This window comes from Hippopotamus amphibius, chromosome X (genome assembly GCF_030028045.1).
Source record: "Hippopotamus amphibius kiboko isolate mHipAmp2 chromosome X, mHipAmp2.hap2, whole genome shotgun sequence".
NCBI classification, from domain to species: Eukaryota; Metazoa; Chordata; class Mammalia; order Artiodactyla; family Hippopotamidae; genus Hippopotamus; species Hippopotamus amphibius.
The window spans coordinates 65,315,559-65,340,434 of NC_080203.1; the positions used below are offsets into that span (position 1 = coordinate 65,315,559).

Genomic DNA, 24,876 nt, shown 5'->3' on the forward strand with positions numbered 1-24,876 from the left:
GCTTGCTATCAGGGTCTATTTTGGGGCAAGGTTACTGACCAAGCTTTTTGTTTGGGTGGGATGCAGCTGGCTGAGAATGGTTGGATAGTACTGCTGGCTTAATTTCCTACCCAAACTAGGCTGTAGGATATAACAGCTCTGCAGTTGTGTGTATTCTCTGGACAGGCTTTCTATACTCAGCAGCAGGTCTAGGTACTATACTCATCAGTTGGTGAGGCTATAAATTTGACTCCCTGCCCTGGCAGGGCATCAGGACATCACCAAGGGCCTATACAGCTCATTCTTTGGGGAACAGAATCATGCTAGATTATGCACTCAATTCCCTGGTCAGATGAGGCCTGTAGTTTTGCTCTGCAGATGGAGGAAGCCATGGGTTGTGCTCTCTTTGAGTGCCACTGTACATAGGGCTGTTGAATTGGCTGTGCAGCTTCCTGTGTGCTCTGGTTAAGTTCCTTGGTTTGGCAGACTGAGAGCTGTATTCAGCCGTGAACAGGACTCTGAGTTAGTTTCCCTACTTGGGGGTAGCTGGAGAAACAGCTCCAAAGCTGGTAAAGTTCTTTGTTCTGGGCTGAATGGGGCCATTGGCTTTGCTCTGTGGATGATCAACTCTGTCTGTTGAACTCTCCACTCTAGCGTTTCTGGGCTGCCCAGGTGTTTTGGCCAGGCTTTCTTGTTGGGCAGGACAGGGAGGTACACTCAACAGTGTTAACTAGCTCCTCTGTCTAGGCAGAACAGGAGGGCCAGCCCAAAGAAGCCTCTCAGGTATTCTGGGTCAGGGTTTCTTGTCTTGAGGGGCCCGGAGCTACACTCAGCAATGGGTGGAGCTAGAATTAGCTCCCCTGTCTGGGCAGAACAGGTAAACTGACTCCAAGCTGGGCAAGGCTCTTTATTTATCATCTTGAATCAGCTGACCCCCTCCCCAACTTTTCTGGCTGAACAGTGTCACTAGGTTTTCTCTGTGGGTGATCAGTTCTGCCTGCCACACTCTGCATGAGTGTTGTTGGGTTATGCAGATATCAGGTCTTCTGACCAGCCTTTCTGCTCAGGTGGGGCTGGGAGCTGTGCTCAGCAGTGGATTGGGCTATGACTCAGCTACCCTGCCTAAGTTGGGGAAGACCAGACTCCAGGACTAGAATGCTCTTCCTCTGAGGACCCAAATTAGGCAGACCTGCACCCTGTCAAGTTTCTTGGTTGGACTGTGCCACCAACTTGGCTCTGCAGATGAGCAAAGCCACTGGTTGAGACCACTACTTGGATGCTCCAGGTAGGAACTTAGTGTACCAAGATGCAAGTTCTGGTTGTTGCTAGCCTCTCCCCCTTTCTCCATCACAATCAGGTTCATAGTGGTTAAGCCCCTCAAATTCCCCCGTAATCCCTGTGGGCTAGACCAGAGTGGGGAATCCCAAGAAGTGACCCACAATGCAGGCAGGGCTGTATATCTACCATGTGTGCTCTCTTTCCATTGGAGGAACTGTAGACTCAGAGTAAACCTCTTGGTGTGGTGCTGGGTTAGCTTGGGGGAGGGGCAATGTGGGCAGCATGTAGCCACTTCTCTTACCATTCTAATGTGGTCTGTCTTGGTCTCTCTGGTCCAAGGGGCTGCTTCATCCTCACAACAGTGTTCCAAGATTTTCTCTGTGGTGGCTTGCCCAGTAATAGTTGTTATTTGTTCTTCTTGTGAGGGGGAGCAAAGTCAGGAAAGACCTACGTCCCATCTTAGTGACATTACTCCTGATTAGTTTTTATATGTTGAACCAACCATAAACTCTTGGGATAAGCCCCATTGGATCATTATGGATAATCTTTTAAAAATGTTTTTTCTATGCTCATTGAGATTATCATGTGATTTTTGTCCATTATTCTAGGAAAATGGTATATTATGTTAATTGATTTTTAGATGTTAATCAACCTTGCATTCCTGTGATAAATCTTACTTAAACATGGTATAAATCCTTTTTACATGTTGCTGGATTTGGTTTGCTATTTTGTTGAAGATTTCTGGAGGTATATTCATGAGAGATATTGGCTTATAGTTTTCTTTATTATAATATGTTGTCTGGTTTGATATTAGGTTAATACTGGCCTTGTAGAATGAGTTGTGAAGTGTTATCTCTTACTTTGTGAAGAATTGTTATTAATTCTTTAAATGCTTGGTACAATTCACCAATGAAGCCATCTTGGCTGGGACTTTTTTTGTTGGACATTTTGGTATTACTAATTTTTTATTTGTTAAAGCGCATTCAGATTTTCTATTTCTTCTTGGATCACTTTTGGGATTTTAGGTCTTTCTAGATATCTATTTTGTCTAAGTTATCTAGTTTGTTGCCATAAAGTTTTTCACAGTATTCCCTTTTCATGTTTTAAATGTTTGTAAATTTGGTAGAGTGCCTTCTTTTATTCCTAATTTTAGTAATTTGTGTTCCTCATTCCTCTTTCCTTTTGCTTTAGTTAGTATATTAACTTCCTAGGGTTTCTATACCAAATAACCACAAATTGAGTGGCTTATCAGTAAAAATTTATTGTCTCACAGTTCTGGACCCCAGAGTTTTCAATCAAAGTATCCTCAGTGTTGTACTCTCTCTGATGGCTCAAGGGAGAATACTTCCTTGCCTCTTCCAATTTCTTGTGGCTCCAGGCATTCTTTAACTTGTAACTGCATAATTCCAGTCTATGCCTCCATCTTCACATGACTTCCTCTCATTTCCTTTATTCTTTCTCTTGTAAGGACACTAGTCCTTGGATTTAGAGTCCACCTGAATAATCTGGGATGATTACACCTCAAGATCCTTAATTACATCTTCAAAGGCCCTTATTCCAAATAAAGTCGCATACACAGATTCAGGTGGTTAAGACATGGTCATATCTTTTTGGCAGTCACCAGTCAATACAATATAGTCAACCCGCCTAACATTTTTAAATGTATTGCTCTTTAAAACAAAATGTTTTCACTGATTTTCCTATTGTTTTTCTTCCATTCTCTCTCTTTTTTATTAATTTGTATTGGAGTATGGTTGCTTTATAATGCTGTGTTAGCTTCCACTGCACAACAAAATGAATCAGCCATACACATAGAGATATCCCCTCCCTTTTGGACTTCCCTCCCATTTAGGTTACCACAGTGCATTAGGTAGAGTTCCCTGTGCTATACAGTATATTCCCATCAGTTGTCTATTTTATACATAGTATCAATAATGTATAAGTGTCAATTCCGGTCTCCCAATTCTGAGCATCTCACTCCTTTCCCCCTTGGTATCCATACATTTGTTCTCTACGTTCTGTGTCTCTATTTCTGCTTTGCAAATAAAATCACCTATACCATTTTTCTACATTCCATGTATATGTGTTATTATACGATATTTGCTTTTCTCTTTCTGACTTATTTCACTCTGTATGACACTCTCTAGGTCCATCCACGTTTTTACAAATGACCCAATTCCATTCCTTTTTAAGGCTGAGTAATATTCCATTGTATATATGTACCACCTCTTCTTTATCCATTCATCTGTTGATGGGCATTTAGGTTGCTTCATGTCCTGGCTATTGTAAATAGTGCTCCTATGAACATTGAGGTGCATGTGTTTTTTTGAATTATGGTTTTCTCTGGCTATATGCCCAGGAGTGGGATTGCTGTGTCATATGGTAGTTCTATTTTTACTTTTTTAAGGAACCTCCAAACTGTTTTCCATAGTGGCTGTATCAATTTACATTCCCACAAACAGTGCATGAGGGTTCCCTTTACTCCATACCCCCTCCAGAATTTATTGTTTGTAAATATTTTGATGATGCCCATTCTAACTGTTGTGAGGTCATACCTCATTGTCGTTTTGATTTGCACTTCTCTAATAATTAGTGATGTTGACCATCTTTTCATGTTTTTGTTGCCCATCTGTATGGCTTCTTTGGAAAAATCTCTATTTAGGTCTTCTGCCCATTTTTGGATTGGGTTGTTTGGTTTTTTTGGACATTGAGCTGTATGAGCTGCTTGTGTATTTTGGAGATTAATCCTTTGTCAATTGCTTCGTTTGCAAATATCTTCTCCCATCCTGAGGGTTGCCCTTTCATCTTGTTTATGGTTTCCTTTGGTGTGCAAAAGCTTTTAAGTTTCATTAGGTCCCATTTGTTTATTTTTCTTTCTATGTCCATTACTCTAGGAGGTGGGTCAAAAAAGATCTTGCTGCAATTTATGTCAAAGTGTGTTCTGCCTATGTTTACCTCTAAAAGTTTTATAGTGCCTGGTTTTTATAGTTTTATAGTCATACACTTAAGTCTTTAATCCATTATGAGTTTATTTTTGTGTATGCTGTTAGGAAGTGTTTTAATTTCATTCTTTTACACGTAGCTGTCCAGTTTTCCCAGCACCATTTATTGACGAGGCTGTCTTTTCTGCACTGTATATATATATTTTAAAGATTATTTATTTATTTATTTAATTTATTTTTGGCTGCAGCGCACAGGATCTTCATTGAGGCATGCTGGATCTTTTGTTGCAGCCCACAGGCTCTTCATTGTGTTGCATGGGCTTCTCTCTGGTTGTGGTGTGTGGGTTTTCTCTCTCGAGTTGTGGCACACAGGCACCAGGGCACATGGGCTCTGTAGTTGTGGTGCATGGGTTCCAGAGCACGTGGGCCTTGTAGTTTGTGGCATGCAGTCTCTCTAGTTGAGGCACACAAGCTCAGTAGTTGTGGCACGTGGGCTTATTTGCCCCAAGGCATGTGGGAATCTTAGTTCCCTGACCAGGAATTGAACCCATATTCCCTGCATTGTAAGGTGGATTTTTTACCACTGGACCACCAGGGAAGTCCTGCCCCATTGTTTATTTTTGCCTCCTTTGACATAGATTAGGTGACCATAGCTGCGTGAGTTTATCTCTGGACTTTCTATTCTGTTCCATTGACCTATATTTCTGTTTTTGTGCCAGTACCATACAGTATTGATTACTGTAGCTTTGTATTATAGTCTGAAGTCAGGGAGCATGATTCCTGCAGCTCCATTTTTCTTTCTCAAGATTGCATTGGCAGGGTCTTTTGTGTTTCCATACAAATTCTAAAATTTTTTTCTAGTTCTATGAAAAATGCCATTGGTAATTTGATAGGGATTGCATTGAATCTGTAGATTGCTTTTGGTAGTGTAGTCATTTTCACAATATTGATTCTTCCAATCCAAGAACATGGTTTATCTCTCCCATCTGTTTATGTCATCTTTGATTTCTTTTATAAGTGTTTTATACTTTTCTGAGTACAGGTGTTTTGCTTCCTTAGGTAGGTTTATTTCCAGGTATTTTATTCTTTTTGTTGTAATGGTAAATGGGACTATTTCCTTATTTTTTCTTTGGCATATTCATTGTTACTGTATACGAAGGCAGGAGATTTCTGTGTATGAATTTTGTATCCTACAACTTTACCAAATTCATTGATTGGCTCTAGTATTTTCTGGTGGCATTTTTAGGATTTTCTATGTATAGGATCATGACATCTGCCAACAGTGACAGTTTTACTTCTTTTCCAATTTGAATTTCTTTTATTTCTCTCTATTCTCTGATTGCTAGGACCATGGTTAGGACTTCTACAGCTGTGTTGAATAATAGTAGCAATAGTGGACACTCTTTTCTTGTTCCTGATCTTAGAGGAAATGCTTTCAGTTTTTCTCCTTTGAGAATGATTTTTACTGTTGGTTTGTCATAAATGGCCTTAATTATGTTGAAGTATTTTCCTTCTGTGCCCACTTTCTAGAGAATTTTTATCATAAATGGGTGTTGAATTTTGTGAAAACCTTTTTCTACATCGAGATGATCATATGGTTTTTATTCTTTGCTTATCAATATGGTGTATCACGATTCACTTGCATATACTGAAGAATAATTGCATCCCTGAAATAAATCCCATTTGATCATGATATATGGTCCTTTTAATGTGTTGTTGGATTCTGTTTGCTAGTTTTTTGTTGAGGAGTTTTGCATCTGTATTCATTGATGGTTGCCTATAATGTTCTTTTTTTGTGACGTCTTTTCCTGGTTTTGGTATCAGTGTGATGGCAGCCTTGTAGAATGAGTTTGGAAGTGTTCCTCCTTCTGCTCTATTTTGGAAGATTTTGAGAAGGATAGGTGTTAGCTCTTCTCTAAATGTTTGATAGAATTCACCTGTTAAGCTATCTGGAACTGGACTTTTGTTTATTTGAAGATTTTTAATCATAGTTTCAATTTCGTTAGTTGTGATTGCTATTTCATATTTTCTATTTCTTCTTGGTTCAGACTTGGAAAGTTGTACTTTTCTAAGAATTTGTCCATTTCATCCAGGTTGTCCATTTTATTGGCATGTAGTTGCTTGTAGTACTCTCTTGTGGCCCTTTGTATTTCTGTGGTGTCAGTTTTGACTTCTTTTTCATTTCTAATTTTACTGATTTGAGTCCTCTCCCTTTTTTAAAAAAAATTTATTTATTTATTTATTTATTTATTTATTTATTTTATTGGCCATATTGGATCTTTTTTGGCTGTGCGTGGGCTTTCTTTAGTTGTGGTGAGTGGGGGCTACTCTTTATTGTGGTGCACAGGCTCCTCATTGCCATGGCTTCTCTTGTTATGGAGCACGGACTCCAGGTGCATGGGCTTCAGTAGTTGCAGCACATAGGCTCAATAGTTGTGGCTCACGGGCTCTAAAGTGCAGGCTTGATAGTTGTGGCACACGGGCTTAGTTGCTCCACAGCATGTGGGATCTTCCTGGAGCAGGGCTTGAACCCATGTCCCCTGCATTGGCAGGTGGATTCTTAACCACTGCACCACCTAGGAATCCCCTCTCCCTTTTATTTTAATGAGTTTGGCTAAAGGTTTATCAATTTTGGTTATCTTCTCAAAGAACCACCTTTTAGTTTTATTGACCTTTGCTACTGTTTTCTTCATTTCTATTTCATTTATTTCTGCTCTGATCTTTATGATTTCTTTCCTTCTACGAAGTTTAGGTTTTTTTATTCTTCTTTCTCTAATAGCTTTAGGTATGAGGTTAGGTTGTTTATTTGAGATTTTTCTTGTTTCTTGAGGTAGGATTTATTGGTATAAACTTCCCTCTTAGAGGTCCTTTTGTTGCATCCCATAGCTTTTGGGTCATAGTGTTTTTGTTGTCATTTGTTTCTAGGTATTTTTTTTTATTTCCTCTTTAATTTCTTCAGCGATATCTTCATTATTTAGTGGTGATTGTTTAGCCTCCATGTGTTTCTATTTCTTACAGTTTTTTTTTCCTGTAATTGATTTCTAATCTCATAGCATTGTGTTCAGAAAAGATGCTTGGTATGATTTCAACTTTCCTAAATTTACCAAGGCTTGATTTGTGACCCATGATGTGATCTATCCTGGAGAATATCTATCCTGGAGAATGTTCTGTGAGCACTTGAGAAGAAAGTGTATTCTTTCACCTTCAGGCAAAATGTCCTATAAATATTAGTTAAGTCTATTTGGTCTATCATGTCACTTAAAGCTTGTGTTTCCTTATTTATTTTCTGTTTGGATGATCTGTCCGTTGGTGTCAGTGGGGTGTTAAAGTCCCCTATTATTATTGTGTCACTGTTGATTTATCCTTTTATTGCTGTTAGCATTTGCCTTATGTATTGCAGTGCTCCTATGTTGGGTGCATAGATATTTACAATTGTTTAATATTCTTCTTGGTTTGACCTTTTGATCATTATGTAGTGTCCTTCCTTGTCTCTTGTAATGGTCTTCATTTTAGAGCCTATCTTGTCTGCTATGATATTGCTACTCCAGCTTTCTTTTGATTTCCATTTGCATGGAATATATTTTGCCACCTTCTCACTTTCAGTCTCTACGTGTCCCTAGGTCTGAAGTGGGTTTCTTGTAGACAACATATATAAGGGTCTTGTTTTTGTATCCATTCAACCAAGCTGTGTCTTTTGGTTGGAGCATTTAATCCATTTACATTTAAGGTAATTATCAATATGTATGTTCCTATTGCACGTTTCTTAGTTGTTTTGGGTTTGCTTTGTATGTCTTTTTCTCCACTTGTGTTTCCCACCTAGAGAATTTCCTTTAGCCTTTGTTGTAAAGCTGGTTTGGTGATGCTGATTTCTGTTAGCTTTTGTTTGTCTGTAAAGCTTTTGAATTCTCTGTTGATTCTGAATGAGATCCTCACTGAGTAGAGTAATCTTGGTTGTAGGTTTCTCCCTTTCATCACTTTAAATATGTCCTGCCATTCACTTCTGGCTTGAGCGATTTCTGCTGAAAAATCTGCTGATAACCTTATGGGGAGTCCTTTGTATCTTACTTGTTGCTTTTCCCTTGCTGCTTTTAATATTTTGTCCTTGTAGTTAATTTTTGTTAGTTTGATTAATATGTGTCTGGGCATGTTTCTCCTTGGGTTTATCCTGTATGTAACTCTCTGCACTTCTTAGACTTGATTGACTGTTTCTTTTCCCATGTTAGGGAAGTTTTTGACTATAATCTCTTCAAATATTTTCTCAGGCTCTTTTCCTTTCTCTTCTTCTTCTGGGACCCCTATAATTTGAATTTTGGTGCATTTGATATTGTACCAGAGGCCTCTGAAACTGTCCTTAATTCTTTTCATTCTTTTTTCTTTATTTGTTCCTTGGCAGTTATTTCCACCAGTCTCTGTTTCATTCACTTATTCGTTCTTCTTCCTCAGTTATTCTGCTGTTGATTTCTTCTTGTGCATTTTCCATTTCAGTTATTATTGTTCATCATCACTGATTTTTCTTTAGTTCTAAGTCCTTATTAAACGTCTCTTGTATTTTCTCCCTTCTATTTCCTAGATCTTGGATCATCTTTATTATCATTACTCTGAATTCTTTTTCAGATAGCTTGCCTATTTCCTCTTCATTTATTTGGCCTTGTGGGATTTTACCGTGTTCCTTTGTTTGCAGCGTATTTCTCTGTCATTTCATTTTGTCTAACCTACGGTGCTTATGGTCTTCTTTCTACAGGCTGCAGGGTCATAGTTCCTCTTGTTTCTGTTGACTGCCCCCTGCTGAGTGAGTTTGGTCCAGGGGCTTGTGCAGGCTTTCTGGTGGGAGGACCTGGTGCCTATGCTCTGTTGAGTAGAGTTGAGTCTTTTCCCTCTGATGGGGGGGGGCTGCGTCAGGTGGTGTGTTTTGAGGTGCCTGTGAGCTTAGTACAACTTTAGGCAGCCTGTCTAATGATGGGTGGTGCTGTGTTCCTGTCTTGCTGGTTGTTTGGTGTGAGGTGTTTAACATTGGAGCTTGCATGCTGTTGTGTGGGGCCAGGTCTTGGTGTTCATATGGATATCTTCAGGAATGCTGATGCCAATTAATATTCCCTAGGCCCAGGAATTATCTGGTGTTCCAGCCTCCTGGACTCTATGTTCCCACCCTGGAGGCCCAGGCCTGACCCCTGGTCAGGGAACCACGAGCTTGCAAGCTGCACAGTGTGGCCTAATAAAAAATAGAGAAAAGAAAAAAGAAAAACAAAACAAAACAAAAAGCTCAGGGCAAATAGCAAGAACAGCAGCCAACAAACAGCAGCAATAGCAACACACAACACACACTCACACACACACACACGCATGCACAGAAAAGAAAAAACAACAAGAGAACAGACAACCAAACAAGAGAATTCTAATAGGAGAACAGTCAGTTAGGGTTATACTAATAAAAAGAATGAAAAATAAAACAGAAGTGGGGACAAGCAAACAACATCATCAACAACAACAAAAAAGCAAATAAAACATAGAATACACACCCAAAAACAATTGAAAAAAGAAAAAAGAAAAAAATATACATAAAATGAGGAACAAAAACAAAACAACGGCCACAGAGCACAAAAAAGTAAAGGAAATATATAAAAATATAAACTTTATATATAATAAGAAAATAACATAAGATAAATAAAAATATAAAAGTAGAGAATAAAAAATAATAAAAGCAACAATACCAACAACTGAACAAAACAAAACAAACCAACAAAGAATAGTAATAAGAATATTTTCCTTGGCCCACCTCCCCAGGAGGCCTTCCAATACCTCTAGGTAGGTCTCTGGGCCTGCTGTGGACACTGTGGGGCCAGCTCAGACTCTGATCTAGCCTTTTTCCAGTGTGTATTTGCCCACAAAGTCCAGTGCTACAAAGGCTAGACTGGTCTTAGATGTTGAAATGCAGTACTTACCCAGCAGATTTGGGGGATTTAATTCACAGCTTGTGCTGCTACATAGAAAGATTTGTGTTTCTATTCCTTACCTGCACTGCCCTTCAGGCTCAGTTTGGGTTTTAACCCCCCTCTGCCTGTGTGCACCCTCAGGCATCTGAACTTTGCCCAGGTGTGAGAGAGCAAAAGCAGCAACTGCTTGGAGCACACTTTGGTACTCCCAGTACCTGCAGGGGCAGGAGCTGATGTATAGGAGCACTGTCCTTCTCTCAACAATGGCAACTGGCTTTCCAGGCAGACCATACTTCCTCTAGGGTCATTCCCAGACGTGCATCCCCTCACTCCTGTCTCTTCTATTGTATCTGCACAGCCAACTGTGTTTCCCTCCCTGTGTCTGTTCTAACCCTACACTTTAGCCCTCCAACCCTGCCAGCTTCAGTGGACTCTCATCCCAAGCAGAGGTGTCCAGGGCTGATTCCCAAGGAGGTTTTGGGTGGGAGGTGCTCAGGCCCCCAGAGCCTATGCAGGCAGAGGCAACCCCAGCCTGAGCCTGAGGGGTGGGTAGGCCTGCTCATGTGGGAGCCCCTCCCAGTGCCTTCAAAGGCTGAAGAAGCCGGTGGCTGGGGAAGGGGTTTATAATGGCAGCTCTGCCCCTTGCATGCCACTCAACAGTGACATCGTGCTATGGTGTCAGGCTTTTTCCACAGATTTTCCCACTCATGGCACCCTTTGCTCCTGTCCCTTCAGGCTGTCTTTTCACAGCCAAGAGCTGCCCTCTCCCTGGGACTGTACTTCAAACTCCTCTTTCCAGCACCTAGTTCCCCTTCGCAACAGGCGACTCACAATTCAGGCTGGAATGTGCAGCGCTCTGGTGTAGATCATGTGTGTGGTTCTTACTCTGTCCTTCCTTCCACAGACCATCCACTGCATTCTCCTTTGATCCCCTGAAGTTCCTTTTTGGTCCTAGCTGATTTCCCCTCTGTGAGGTAGTCGTTTTTAATGTGGAGATCTCTCCTCACCTTCAGCTTCCCCCCAGGATTGCTGGTCTCTTTTTTGATTCCTGTTTTCTTTCCTTTTTTTCTTCTTTCTCTTGTTCTTTTAGGTGTCTGAAGTCTACTGCTACTGTTCAGCAGGAGCCGTATGGGAATTGTTCCATTTGTAGATGTGTTTTTGATGAACTTGTGAGGAGTGACAAATTCTGCATCCTCCTGTCCCACCATCTTGACTCCTCTCTTCCATTCTCTTTTGGATTTTTTTCTCCTCTAATAGTTTTCATTTCCTCCCTACTCCATTATTTCCTTTAGCTTGATCTTCCCTTGCCTCTTTTAAACCAGATTGCTTGTGTATTGTTGTAGATTGTAGGGGGTTTTAAAATATTCTGTATATTAACCCCTTATTAGATATGTGATTTACAAATATTTTCTGCCATTTCATGGGTTGCCTTTTCATTCTACTGATAGTATCCTTTTGATGCCAAAAGGTTTTAAATTTTGATCTAGTTCAATTTATTTAGTATTTATTTTGTTCTTATGCTTTTGGTATGATATCTTAGAAATCATTGCCTAATCTAGCATCATGAAGCTGTTCTGTTATATTTTCTTCTAAAATGTTTATAGTTTTAGCTTTTATGTTTAGGCCTTTGTCCCATTTTAGCTAATTTTGTGTATGGTGTAAGGTAAGGTTTCTTAGATCTACAGTGCATCTGTTGTAGACAGCCTATAGTTGGATCCTGTTTTTTTAATTATTTATTATTTATTAATTATTTTATTGGCTGTGTTGGGTCTTTTTTGCTGTGTGTGGGCTTTCTTTAGTTGTGGTGAGTGGGGGCTACTCTTTGTTGTGGTGCTCAGGCTCCTCATTGCCATGGCTTCTCTTGTTGCAGAGCTCGGGCTCTAGGCACATGGGCTTCAGTAGTTGCAGCACATGGGCTCAATAGTTGTGGCTCATGAGCTCTAAAGCGCAGGCTCAATAGTTGTGGTGCACAAGCTTAGTTGCTCCACAGCATGTGGGATCTTCCTGGAGCAGGGATCGAACCTGTGTCCCCTACACTGGCAGGCGGATTCTTAACCACTGTGCCACCTAGGAAGCCCTGGATCCTGTTTTTTTATCCATTCTTCTAATCTATGTCTTTTAATTGGGAAAGTCACTCCAATTACATTTAAAGTGATTACTAATACTGAAGGACTTCCTATTGCCATTATGTTACTTATTTTCTGAATGCCTTATGTTTTTGTCCCTCATTTCCTCCATTACTACCTTCCTTCCCATTTAACTGTCTTTTTTATAGTAACTCTTTTTGTTTCATTTCTCATTTCCTTCTGTACATATTCTATACATATTTTCTTTGTGGTTACCATTGGGGTGACATATAGTGTCTTAAAGTTATAACAATCTGTTTTAAATTGGTAGTAACTTAACTTCAATTGTGTACAAAAACTTTAATCTTTTACAGCTCTGTCTTACTACTTTGCTGATATTACAACTTACATTTTTATGTATTGTGTACCCGTTAACAGAGATTTATAATTATTTTATGCCTTTGTCTTTAAATTCCTGTAGAAAAATGAAAAGTGGAGTTACAAAGCAAATGTTATAATAATACTGATTTTTATATTTGTCCATGTATTTACCTTTACTGGGGAAATTTGTAATCTCTTATGGCTTCAATTTAATGTCTAGTGTCCTTTCATTTCAGTTTGAAAGCTCTCCCTTCAGCATTTCTTGCAAAGCAGACTTAGTGGTAATAAACTCACTCAACTTACATTTATCTGGAAATGTCTTAATTTCTCCTTCATTTTTGAAGGACAGTTTCCTAGATATATAATTCTCAGTTGATGTTTTTTTTCTTTTACCACTTTACATATACCATCCAACTTCCTTCTTACCTGTAAGCTTTCTGTGATGAAATCCGCTGATAATCTCATTTAGAATCCCCTGTGTGTGATGAGTCAATTATGTTGCTTCCAGTATTCTTTCCTTGTCTTTGTCTTTGTCTTTTGACATCTTGATTATAATGTGTCTCTGTGTGGAATTCTTTGTATTTATCTCACTTGGAGTTTTTTTAATTTCTTGGGTTTGTATATCAGTGACTTTTCTCAAATTTGGGACATTTTCAGGTATTTATTCAAATCATTGCTCTGTCTCTTTGCCCTTCTCTCTTCCTTCTGGGACTTCTATAATTCATATATTGGTCTGCTTGTTGATGTTCCATTAGTCTCTTAGGCCCAGTTCACCTTTTTATTGGTAAGAATTATTCTCCCTTTTTTACTCCTCAAACTTCATAATATCAAATGACCTCTTTTCAAGTTCACTGATCCTTTCTTCTACCTCTTTTATCTTCTGTTGAACTCCTTCAGTGAATTTTTCAGTTCAGTTATAGTATTTTCAGCTCCAAAATTTCTGTTTGATTCTTTTTATAATCTCTATCTCTTTGCTAATGTTCTCATTTTGTGCATATGTCACCCTTATTTCTTTTATTTCTTTATGTTTTTCTTTAGTTTTTTGAGCATATTTAAGATAATTGTTTTAAAGTATTTGTCTAGTAAATCCAATGTTCATGTTTCCTCAGGGACATTTCCTAGACATTTATTTTGTTCTTTTGAATGGCTGATGTTTTCCTATTTCTTTGTATATTTTGTGATTTTTTAAAATTGGACATTTGAATAAACAACCACCTCTCCCAGTCTTTGCAGTCTGGATCTGCACAGTTGAAGACCTTCACTAATTAGAGTGGTATAAAGGCTTAAGGACTCTGTAGGCCTTTCCTGGACATGTGTCTCCCCTGGTCCTGTGTGCATGCTTTGTACTGATTCCCCTCTGTATGTAACTACTCTGTATGTAAAAATAAATACATTTATTTCCCAAAGAGTCTCATTCTTGCTTATGCTAGACCCTCAAATGGTCCAGTATATTCATCAATCAGTAATCTCTTTCTCCAGGTGTATGTGGGTCTGTAGTCTTCTTGCCATTTCTTTGAGTCTTGCCTGATGCTTCCTGCCACTTCCTTTAGCCTGAGATCTGAGCCATGCCACTATTGGCTATGTGAGCTCCAAGTTAGGAGCTAAAGAGATAAACCTCTCAAGCAGCCCAAAGCCAGGTTAGAATGTTGTAAATTCAGTCTACTCTGATCTTTTTAGTTCACATAAGGGGACTGGTGACCAGGTCAACACTTTCGCTGATCCATGCCATGCTACATGAGGAAGAGAGTGTGACATTTTTTAAAACATCATGAAATGTCCTACTTTTCTTTAATGTGACTTTTTCTTGATTTTTTTTTTTTTTTTGCTTGGTTGCTGTAGAATCTTTGACTAATTTCTAGATCTACCATGATGTTATTCTTGTCAATCCCTAGTTGTAAATTTAATGTTTCTGGGGCAAAGCGATGAGACTCTAGATCTGCTTAGTCCTTCATCTTGCTGATATCTCTGCTGCTTGTTTTTTTAAATTACAGAATAAAAGTATTAGTACAGATAGTGTTAGCACAACAAATAACCAGGGTATTTGATTTCTTTTAAATGCCTGTCTTTTAGTTCAACAAGGATCCATGTGCAAAGCAAATATATGAAACCATGATTCATGTTGAAAATGCTAGTCCAGCCCAGCAAGGATTGTAGCTTGATAAGAGCTATAAATCTTTTGCTGTTTTTTAAGGAACTGATCTCTGAAGGTACATGTAATAAAACATTTAATTTCCATTGTATAAATATATGTAGAACTTAAAGCTAACATTTCTCAATTTTTTTACATGAGTAGAATTAAGATAATATTTTAAAATATTTTTAAGAGCATAATTTCAGGGGACCCATATTTGTAATTGTATACTCCCCAGGTCCTTGGCATCAGAACATAATCATTCTGTGTGTCAATTTATATTATTTTACTTATATCCTTCCATTATTTTTAACAGCCAGTATCTCTAGAATCAGTATAGTGAAATCAGTTTTGTTCTGTCATGTGTGAGTATGTTTTATAATTCAGTTGAAATGTCTCAGAATTCCAGTTTTCTTGATCTTAATCTCTTATGGTTTGTGAAATTTTAAAGACTAAAATTATGTAGAAACAAAACAAATAGCATCTTGGTTGTCAATTGCAAGAATTTGTCAGGCTAGTAAACTTTTCTAAACACTAATTTCATATGACTTAATATAAGACAAATCCATATGCTTAAAAAATGGTGTTAGTTGCTTAGCCAAAAATTGTGATATTAAAATTTTAATTGTAAAGATTATTTAGTTTCTGACAGCTTTTCTAGACTTGGTAGAGAGAAGAGGGGAAAATATTTTAAAATAAGTCAATACTTCTTTTCTTCTTTGCTCCAGAACACATTGTTCTCAACCAGAAACAACTTACTCCCTTCCTTGCAACTGCCTACCCTATATAATTGTCTCTTGTATATTTCCACACTTGGCCTTTGTTGAATTTTGGCAAGTGAAGCTAGTGAATAATAAAGGCACAAGTTAATTCAATCAATCAATCAGCATATATTTATTGATTGCCTATCACATACCCAGCAGTGTCTGTGCTCTATACCTCATAATTGAAAAACATCTAGGAAGCCCTGCTGATTAAAGCAGAATGTTTGATTGGTTTTAATGCTCAACTGATCCCAAAACAACTGATTGAAAGCTAAAACATTAATTTATGAATTGCTTACTGCTGAACTTTGCTGAGAGACATGGTTATTGTCTGAGTGTTTCAGATAATCAAATTCTCTTTAAGCACTTGCTAATTAATAATATGCTTAGTTTTCCTGGCTTATATAAAATATAGTTTATTTCAGATAGGAGCTTTGTTAAACCCATGAACTGCTCTGAATTTTTAAAAATATAATAGCTATCATATGTGTAGAATGGTCTTTCCAACAGAAAGATTTTTGAAATCAAATAAATGCTTTTCTGTGTATATTCTGTGTGTGACTATATAAAAATAATAGACTAAATTGTTTTAAACATGATACCTTGCCCTTAGGAATCTCATAGTCTAGCAGAAATTTTATAACAGAGTCTTATGTAGGGTCTAAATTGTATAAAATGAAATACAGTAAAAATTCCTTTAAAAATTCCTTAAAGCATCCATAAAAGTAACTATATGCATGCTTTCCTGTGAATGTATAACTATGTATAATAATGTATATATATTATGTATAATTAATATTCTGATATATGGTATGTATTTTAAGTATAATTTTCCATGAGAAAGGTAAGTGTGTTATAGTTGGATTCATAAATCTTAACTATCCATATGATGTAACTCCAGTTTACATTCAAATTAGTGTGTTACATGCTTTAGTATACCCACTCTTAGCCAAGAGAAGCAGATTTCCAACACTAGGCACTTCCTTGCATTCACGTTCAAAGTTGTGACTTTCCAACTCTCCATTGGTTTGAGCAGGCCAGCCATTTGTGGAGGCAGTTTTATGATGGCCATAAAAGACTATTCCAGTAATCTCCAGACTGTCCAGTTATCTTCTTTCTCATGCACAAGACCTTTCTTTAGAAATGTGTTTTATATTTCTCTTCTCAATTCTTACCTCCTCTAATCTAGTTCCAAGCCTGGATTATCTCTTGCCTAAATTATTATAAAAGTTTCCATACTTATTCAATTCACTATACACATTTAGTCACATTAATCATCCTAATATATAAAAGTACAATTCTGACCATACAACTCATCTGCTTTAAAACTTTCAATCACTCCCAATTTTCTTTGGAATTAGAAATAAATGTACCTTGGCATTCATGGTCTCCACAAAGTGACCCTAACTTCCTTTCTAGTTCTAGCTGAATTGACCATTCCCAAACACACCCTATCCTTTTATTCCACAGTGTTCATGCCATTCTTTCCCCCTAGAATTTTTTTTTTTATTTGTATCAAAATTCTGCTCATCTTTTAAGGTTCAGCTGAGATATAAATCCTCAAGTTGATGTAATTTTTCCATATCTTGAACTCCTATTGCACTTCGTTTATTGTATCTCCCTTGTGGCACTTATCATATTTTTCTTTGTATTACAGTCATTCATGTACCTGTTTTATCTTTCCCTCTAAGATCATAGTTCTTGCCCTCCAGGAAATTATGTTTTACCCATCTTTTTATTTCCTGTAGCACCTAAAACAGCACCTAGTACTGAGATGCCTGATAAATATTTGAACAGAATTCAAATTAGTTACCTTGGAAAGTTACCTATACTTATTTCAATAACTTTCAATTTGTCAAAAAGTTTTTGAAGTTCTTTTACAATTGCTTTAAAGACCTGTGGGATTCTTTTAAATGCTTTCAGTGGTGAAAAAATCTTCATCATTTGAGGGAAAATTTGATTTTGGAAAACAGAATTCATTCTGAGCCAGGTTTAGTGAATAATATGGATTTTTCAATCTAAACTGCTATATTTTCAGTTAAAATAGAGGCAATGTGAATGAGATAGAATATCTGGGTGAGTCATGAACTAACAATTCCACAAGAAAAGTTCCCAAAGTGCTTTCAATAATAGCAATATCATTGTAATGACTTTATAGCTTCCTAAGTTTTTTACTTTGAAACACACAGTACTCATTTGGATATGTAAGCTCTAATATATTTGTTAAATCAGTCTTGTCTTGCAGATTTATTTTGCAATTTTACAAACCAGGGTATTGAAAATGTGTTGGAACTTAAATATCACTTAAATGAGAAGTATATTACCTGACTTATTTGAAATACTGTTTTTATAGCTTCTGGTGAGGGAGAAACCTTGACATCACTATCGCACCAAAGAAAACTTTCCAAATTTGAGGGATGCATTTATACAGTACTATGATTCAAAAAAGCCTACAAATTTAGCTACTATGCTTGACCATTCCTGAGTTTTAGCAGAAACATAAGGAACTGAAGAATAGATTTGAAGTAAATAATAGAGGGTAGTTGAATATAGCATGAGTATCATGTAACTGGTGCCACAGAATTATAAAACAAAAAAATGAAATCATCTCTTCCCAAATCACATGGAATTTATAATATTTGAATGTTAAGGTGCTTATAGGAATTTTCCATTTTCTTGGTTACATACAATTGACTTAATAAAGAAACCACATTTTATACTCTTAAAACGTATAAGGTCCATGTTTAAAGGAATTCAGTTACCATGTTTAGTATATGTATCATTTTTATTGTTTCATATTAACTTTTTAGCAGTTACTAGTTTATGGGGGGTTGAAATTCATTTTGTTTAATGTATTTTCTCTAGCAATTTTACATATTCAGTTTTAAAATATCCTCACAGATGGAAGTATGTGCACACATATTCCAAAATAGTTGGATATCTGTATTTTTTCAAGAGTACATTATGTGATTATTTTAGCAGATTTACTTCCTTCATTGAGACTAGCAATCAATTTACTTTGCAAACATTGTATCATATACCAAGTATTAGTGAGAGGACATGAAAGTGTACCTTTTAAAGAATTTTTCTGTAGAAATTTTGTTTTCACTCTCAGTTCACCATTTTAAAAAATCAATTATTCACACCTTCTCATGACCCTCAAGCATTCTAGTTAATTGCCATTTTACTGTAATGGGATTTTTAACGTGAGAAAAAAAATTTTCCTTACAAGTATTATTTGGGGGTTTATATCGTCTTTAGCCTGTCCTTGGCATATTGATGTATTTTGAACTCAAAGTGAAATGGCAGGTCTGGTGGCCAGGGACAGTAATCATTTACCTGAAATTTTAATAACTGAGGATATTACTTTACTATTTACCTTGACTGTTTGATCATCACTTCTTATCAGTAAGCATAATACAAATTCATGGACCATCACTGAATATAATTTATCAAAACCAATAAATGTTTGACTGAACACCACATTCCCGCCACCACTACCATTTAGCAAGACTGATTTGACTTGTCAGTCTGTTGGGAAGCATATGTTTGGGAGAGAAGGATAGGGCAAGTGGAGAGTTTGGAGTACTCCACAATCCTTGTGTGTCCCAGGAAAAGGTATGGTTAAGTCCAGGCTAACCTGAGCCATAGCTCACAGAAACACCTTGGTCTCTGTAAACACTCCACAGAATCCTATGAGAGTAGCATCTATCTCCTTAAGAGCCAATGCTGATGTAATAAGGTGTTACTAGCTATTCACCTTAGTAGTTTCTACTTAAAAAGGGACTTGCAGTTATGTAAGATGAATAAATCTAGAGAGCTAATATAGTTAATTTAATTATTGTAACATTTATTCCACAGAGCACTGTATTTTTATTATAATAATTTTATTGTCCATAGATTTGCAAACCATACTTGCAGGCCAGAACAGTGTCCTCAAAATTTTCTTGAATTTTCAGAAGAACTGCATTACTTCTTGAACTTTCCCACAAAGGAAGGCCTTTTAAATCTCTTGCTTTCAATAAGGTAACAGCATTGTCCACATGGGAGATATGCTCTGAATGCAGACCTATCTTGACATCTTGTATGAATTCTTTGGTGTTGATCAGCATTCCAAGTAGTGTCAATGCATACCTTACTGAGATTCCATTTGTTGTTTCCACAGATTTCAGGAAACCTTACTGTGCCTTGGATTACAGGGTGTTCTAGAAAAAGAGCAGTAAGTAATCTTTCATTTAAAGCAGCAAATGGGTTTCCCCCTGTCTCGTCAGTAAGAATGCCATTGAGAAAATTGTCATGATATTTGTAAAGTTGGCAAAACTGAACCTCAGTAAGTTAATTAATCTCATATTTGCATATACTAAAAAGGTAACCTTAAATAAAATGCAGTAGTATAGCACATTGTATAGTCTTTGAGCAGGTTTTTGCAGTTTTAAAAAAACATTTAAAAGTATTTCATAAAATATCATAATTTTTCTACATCTAATAATCCCAGTTAATTTGATCAGAGAATTGAATCATGATTGATATAAATATCTTAAAGTTAAATAATTTACATTACTATTTATTACTTGTGTACTTCAGTATTTAGAAGTGATGACTAATATTTTAACAATATTATTTTCTGGCTTTCTGCTAAAACTGTTATGATTCTTATAATATTAATATAACAGAATTTCATTAAAATTGTATTTTCCCGAAGAATCTTATTCAGTTGGTCTGTGTAGGACCCATAAATCTGCATTTTAACATGCAGGAAATTTTGATGTAACTTTTCCTTCGAAGGAAAACTATGAGGGTGAGTCAAAAATTATCTGCACTCTGGCTGTAGAATTTATTTTAATTAACCTTTAGAAAAGACAAAAACATCATTTTTTGACATAATCTCCTCGTTTTCCAGTACACTTTGTCCATCTGTCAACAAGCTTTCATATTCCCTCATTAAGAAATGTTTTAGGCTTAGCTGTGAGCCAGGAATGCACAGCTGTGTTCACTTCTTCATCAGAAGTGAATATTCGTCCTCGTAGGGCTGCTTTCAGGGAACCAAACAGGTGAAAGTCCGGTGCAGCAAGATCAGGACTACAGAGAGGATGCTTTAACACCTCAAAACAAAGTTTTTAGTGTCAACAGTGTAGGCAGAAGTGTGCGGACGTGCATTGTCATGCAAGATCACAATGCCCTTGGATAGCAGTCTTCTACATTTAATCCAAAGTTTAGGCTTCGGTTCTTCACTAAGCATCTCAATGTAATGAGCACTGTTGATTGGGGAACCTTTTTCCTAATACTGTTCCAATACTGGCCCTTGAGAATACCAGAAAACAGAATCATTTCAAGTGTACGCTCAGTGTTGTCATCAGCCGTGGATGTGGACAGGTGCCTGGTTCCTTCTTGATGGCTAACACTTGTGCGACCTTCCTTGAACTTCTCTATCCATTCATACACACTTCTTCATGACAAAACACTTTCTCCATAGTGCGCACAAAGTCTTGATAAATAATGGCACCGGGTACACCTGCAGACCACAAAAAATGAATCATTGCACACTGCTCTTCTTTTGTGCACATCACAAGTGAGGCATCCATTTTTGCTCTCACCACAGTTACAAATGAACTGATGTAACACATTCACACCTGAACAGCAATGACTGGGGAGACAGTAGCCTTGAGCAGAAAACGCTGATAAGACAGTGCGACCAACAGAAGTTTTAATATAACCGGAGTGCGGATAATTTTTGACTCACCCTTGTACAATGTTAAATACAGTGTGCATGATGATGTCAAAGTATATACTAGTGAGACAGAAAAAAAAAAACAGCCACTGTCATCCAAAATTGAACTGATGTTCAGAGCTAGGCCACAATATTATTACATGCTGGCCAGACACTCATAGTCGGTCTATTTTGTTCTCTTGTTGAACACATTGTTCAATTTCAGAGTACAATCTCAAACAAGATTACTCAGAGACCAAAAAATGAAACAAAACAAGGCTACTTCACAATTTTGTCTCAACAGCTAAAATCAAGGCTGCAATGCCACATGCAATATACCCTATCATAGAATTGCCCCCACTTTCTCACAGCATCCAATCTAGAGCAAACGCTCACTTCCTTATACCCTCCCCTAAATCACCCAACAAAAGCCCAAATCCTCTGATAATTTATTCCTAACATCTTCTTACCAAGACATGTCATGGTTCTCCATGGTATGTGTTCTCCTTTGCTGCAACAAGTAATAAACACAACGTATTTAACTAGTGGTTTATTCTTAGTGGGTTTGACTGAAGGACATGGGTAAAATTTTCCTTAAAAGTGGGTGAGAGAATTTTCAAAGGCAATGGTTATATTTCATTGTGTGGATAAAGTGTGCTTCCAGAAGAAGCTAGAAAGTGACCAACATGGGCGTTTGTCACAATGGCATTTTATATTTGATTATGTAGTTATTTCATGAATACCTCTCTTCCTGTTAAATCTAGATCATTAGCTCCATGAGACCAAGGAAAACATCTGTTTTTTCTCACCATTGTATCCCTAAGATCAAGCACAATGTCTGGCACATTGTGAACCTGTGTAGTACAATAGAAATACAATATGAGACATATATTGCTTATATTTTCTAGTAGCAACATTAAAAAAGTTAAAAACTGATGTTAAAATTAATTTTAATAATATACTTTAACTTGTTATATTCAAAATCTTATCATTTAAACATGTAATTTGTATAAAAATTGAGATTTTTACATATTCTTATTACGATACAAAATCTTTGAAATCGTATATTTTACACTTATAGCACTTGTCAATTTGAATGCTAAATTTTCATCATACAAACTTGATCTATATGTAAAGTTCATAAGATTTACAGTTGAAAAAGAAGATTCAAATACCCAGGTTTTCTAATAACTGAATTGTTAGTTTTTTAAAAAACTTTAATGAGGTATAATTAACAGAAGTTAAATTATACATATTTAAATCATACAATTTGATGTTTTGATATGTGTATATGCTCAAGGAACAATCTTGGGTGAACATACCCATCAACCCTAAAAGTTTCCTAATGCCCCCTTTCAATCAATTTGCCCTACCTTTTGCCCTCCTACCTCACCATGCAACCACTGATCTCCTTCTTATCACTAGTTTGCATTTTCAATAATTTTATATAGATGGAAGCATACAGCATGTACTCTCTTTTTCATCTGGTTTCTTTCACTCAGGCTGATTATTTTGAGATTCATTCATGTTGTGTTAATTGTCAAGTACTAATTCCCTATATGAATAAAAATAATTTGTTTATCCATTCACCTGTTAATGAACATTTAGTTTGTTTCTAATTTTAGGCTATTATAAATAAAGCTGCTGTAAACATTCATGTACAAGTCTTTGTATGGATATGTGCTATCACTCCTCCTGTGTAAATACTTATCAGGATGGGTGGATCATAGGGTAGGTGTATGTTTAGCTTTCTTAGAAACTGCCAAACTGTTTTCCAGAGTGGTTGTACCATTTCACATCCCTGCCATCAATGTATGATTGTTCCTTTATCTCCATATTTTTGCCAATATTTGTTATTGTCAGTTTTATAGTATTATATTTTTGATTCCTTCACATCCTTACCAAAACTTGGTATGATTAAAAAAAATTTAGCTATTATAATGGGTGGTCATATTGTGGTTTAAATTTATGTTTATCTTATGACTCATGGTGTTGAGCACCTTTACATGCTCTTATTGGCTATCTCCATATCTTCTTTGGTGAAGTGTCTTTCAAATATTTTGCCCATTTTTTATTGGGTTGTGTTCCCTTATTATAGAGTTTTGAGAATTCTTTCTGTATCCTGGACATAGGTCCTTTATCAGCTGTATTATCTGTAATTATTTTCTCCCTATCTGTGGCTTCTCTTTCATTCCCTTAACAGCGTCTCTTCATAAAACAACTTTACTACAGTATATGTTTATGTACTGCACCCATTTCAAGTGTAGAGTTCAATGATTTTTAGTAACTTTACTTAGTGGTGAAAACATCATCATATATCAGTTTTAGAACATTTTCAATCTCTGTAATATATCTCTCATGTCTATTTCCAGATATTCCACATTTCTATCCCCAACCTCAGGCAACTACTGATCTATTTTCTGTCTCTATGAATTTGTATTTGTCTTTTCTGGAGATTTCATGTAAAGAGAATCATACAATATGTGGTCTCTTGTATCTAACTTTTGTCACAGTGCATAATCTTCTTGAGATTCATCTATTATGCATCATGTGGCACTAGTTAATTCCTTTTCATTACTGAATTGTATTATATTGTATGGATATACTGTTCTTTGTCTATCCATTCACAAGTTGATGGGCTTTTAGGTTGCTTCCAATTTGGGGCTATTATTAATGCTGTTATGAATGTTTGCATGCAATCCTACAGGTAGAAGTGTTTTTGTTTCTCTTTGGCAGGTACCAATGAGTGGAATTGCTGGGTTGTATGGTAGTTTATATTCGACATTTTGAGAAACTATCAAACTGTTTTCCAAAGTGGTTGTACCATTTTACATTTCCACCATTAATGTATGATTGTTCCTTTATCTCTATATCTTTGCCAATATTTGTTATTCTAGAGAGTGTGAAATACCTTTATTTTGGTTTTACTCATTTTTATATTACAGTTACTGTCCATGCACACCATCCTGAAAAGTCATCTTTATGAAACTAATTATTAAATGGATGGTTTGTATCAGTAAGGAACCAAGCAGGAAAATAGAAAACTCGCCAGAAGAATTTAACATGATAAATTTTTTAGACAGGCTTTAGAGGATTTTAAAAAGCAAAAAGGAAACTTTGAAGCAACAAGAGTATTAAATTCAGGAAGTAGCTATCACCCCTTGGGCTAGGAAAACAAAGAGAAGCTTGTATTTTCAGAAACTACAAAATTAGAGGAGAGGTTTGCTAAGATAGGACTCATTTCTGAGTTTGGTACACTGCCAGCTAATACTCGTACCTCTGGGGGCACAATGAGGTTGATCCTGGTAGTGTAGAAAAACCAACTGCTACTATTACCAACAACCAATGCCAGGATGAAGGGTTGTTCCTTAGGTGATACTGATAGGAATAGGAAGCAAAGCAGGAAGGAAGGACCATCTTCTCTTCTTCAGCCTTCCAATCTCCTTCTACTGCTCTCTAATGGCAGCATCTCATTCAATGACAGTTGGTAAAGCAGAAAAGTGGTTTGCAGAGTCCCATCAAAAACATGGTATAGAAGAGTGTGTTTGGAACTGAGAAAATGTAGATTAATTACCAATACAGAAGAAATAAGGAATTTTCATTTGCTTTAGTTTTTTGTATAACCAAACTGTATGAGCATATGCTGCCACCTGTGGAATCAGAGTAGGTCTATATAAGTTAGGGAATTACTATAGAAT

General features: G+C 36.7%; 1 protein-coding gene across 1 annotated transcript in view; it reads left to right on the plus strand.

Annotated features, from left to right (window-relative positions):
• The window catches only part of HDX (highly divergent homeobox), a 129,265-nt gene that overhangs the window by 27,418 nt on the left and 76,971 nt on the right, over nucleotides 1-24,876 (plus strand). The window contains exon 3 of the mRNA XM_057719049.1: nucleotides 19,637-19,690. Coding sequence (XP_057575032.1) covers nucleotides 19,637-19,690 — 54 coding nt within the window. The remainder of the gene's footprint in view (nucleotides 1-19,636; nucleotides 19,691-24,876) is intronic.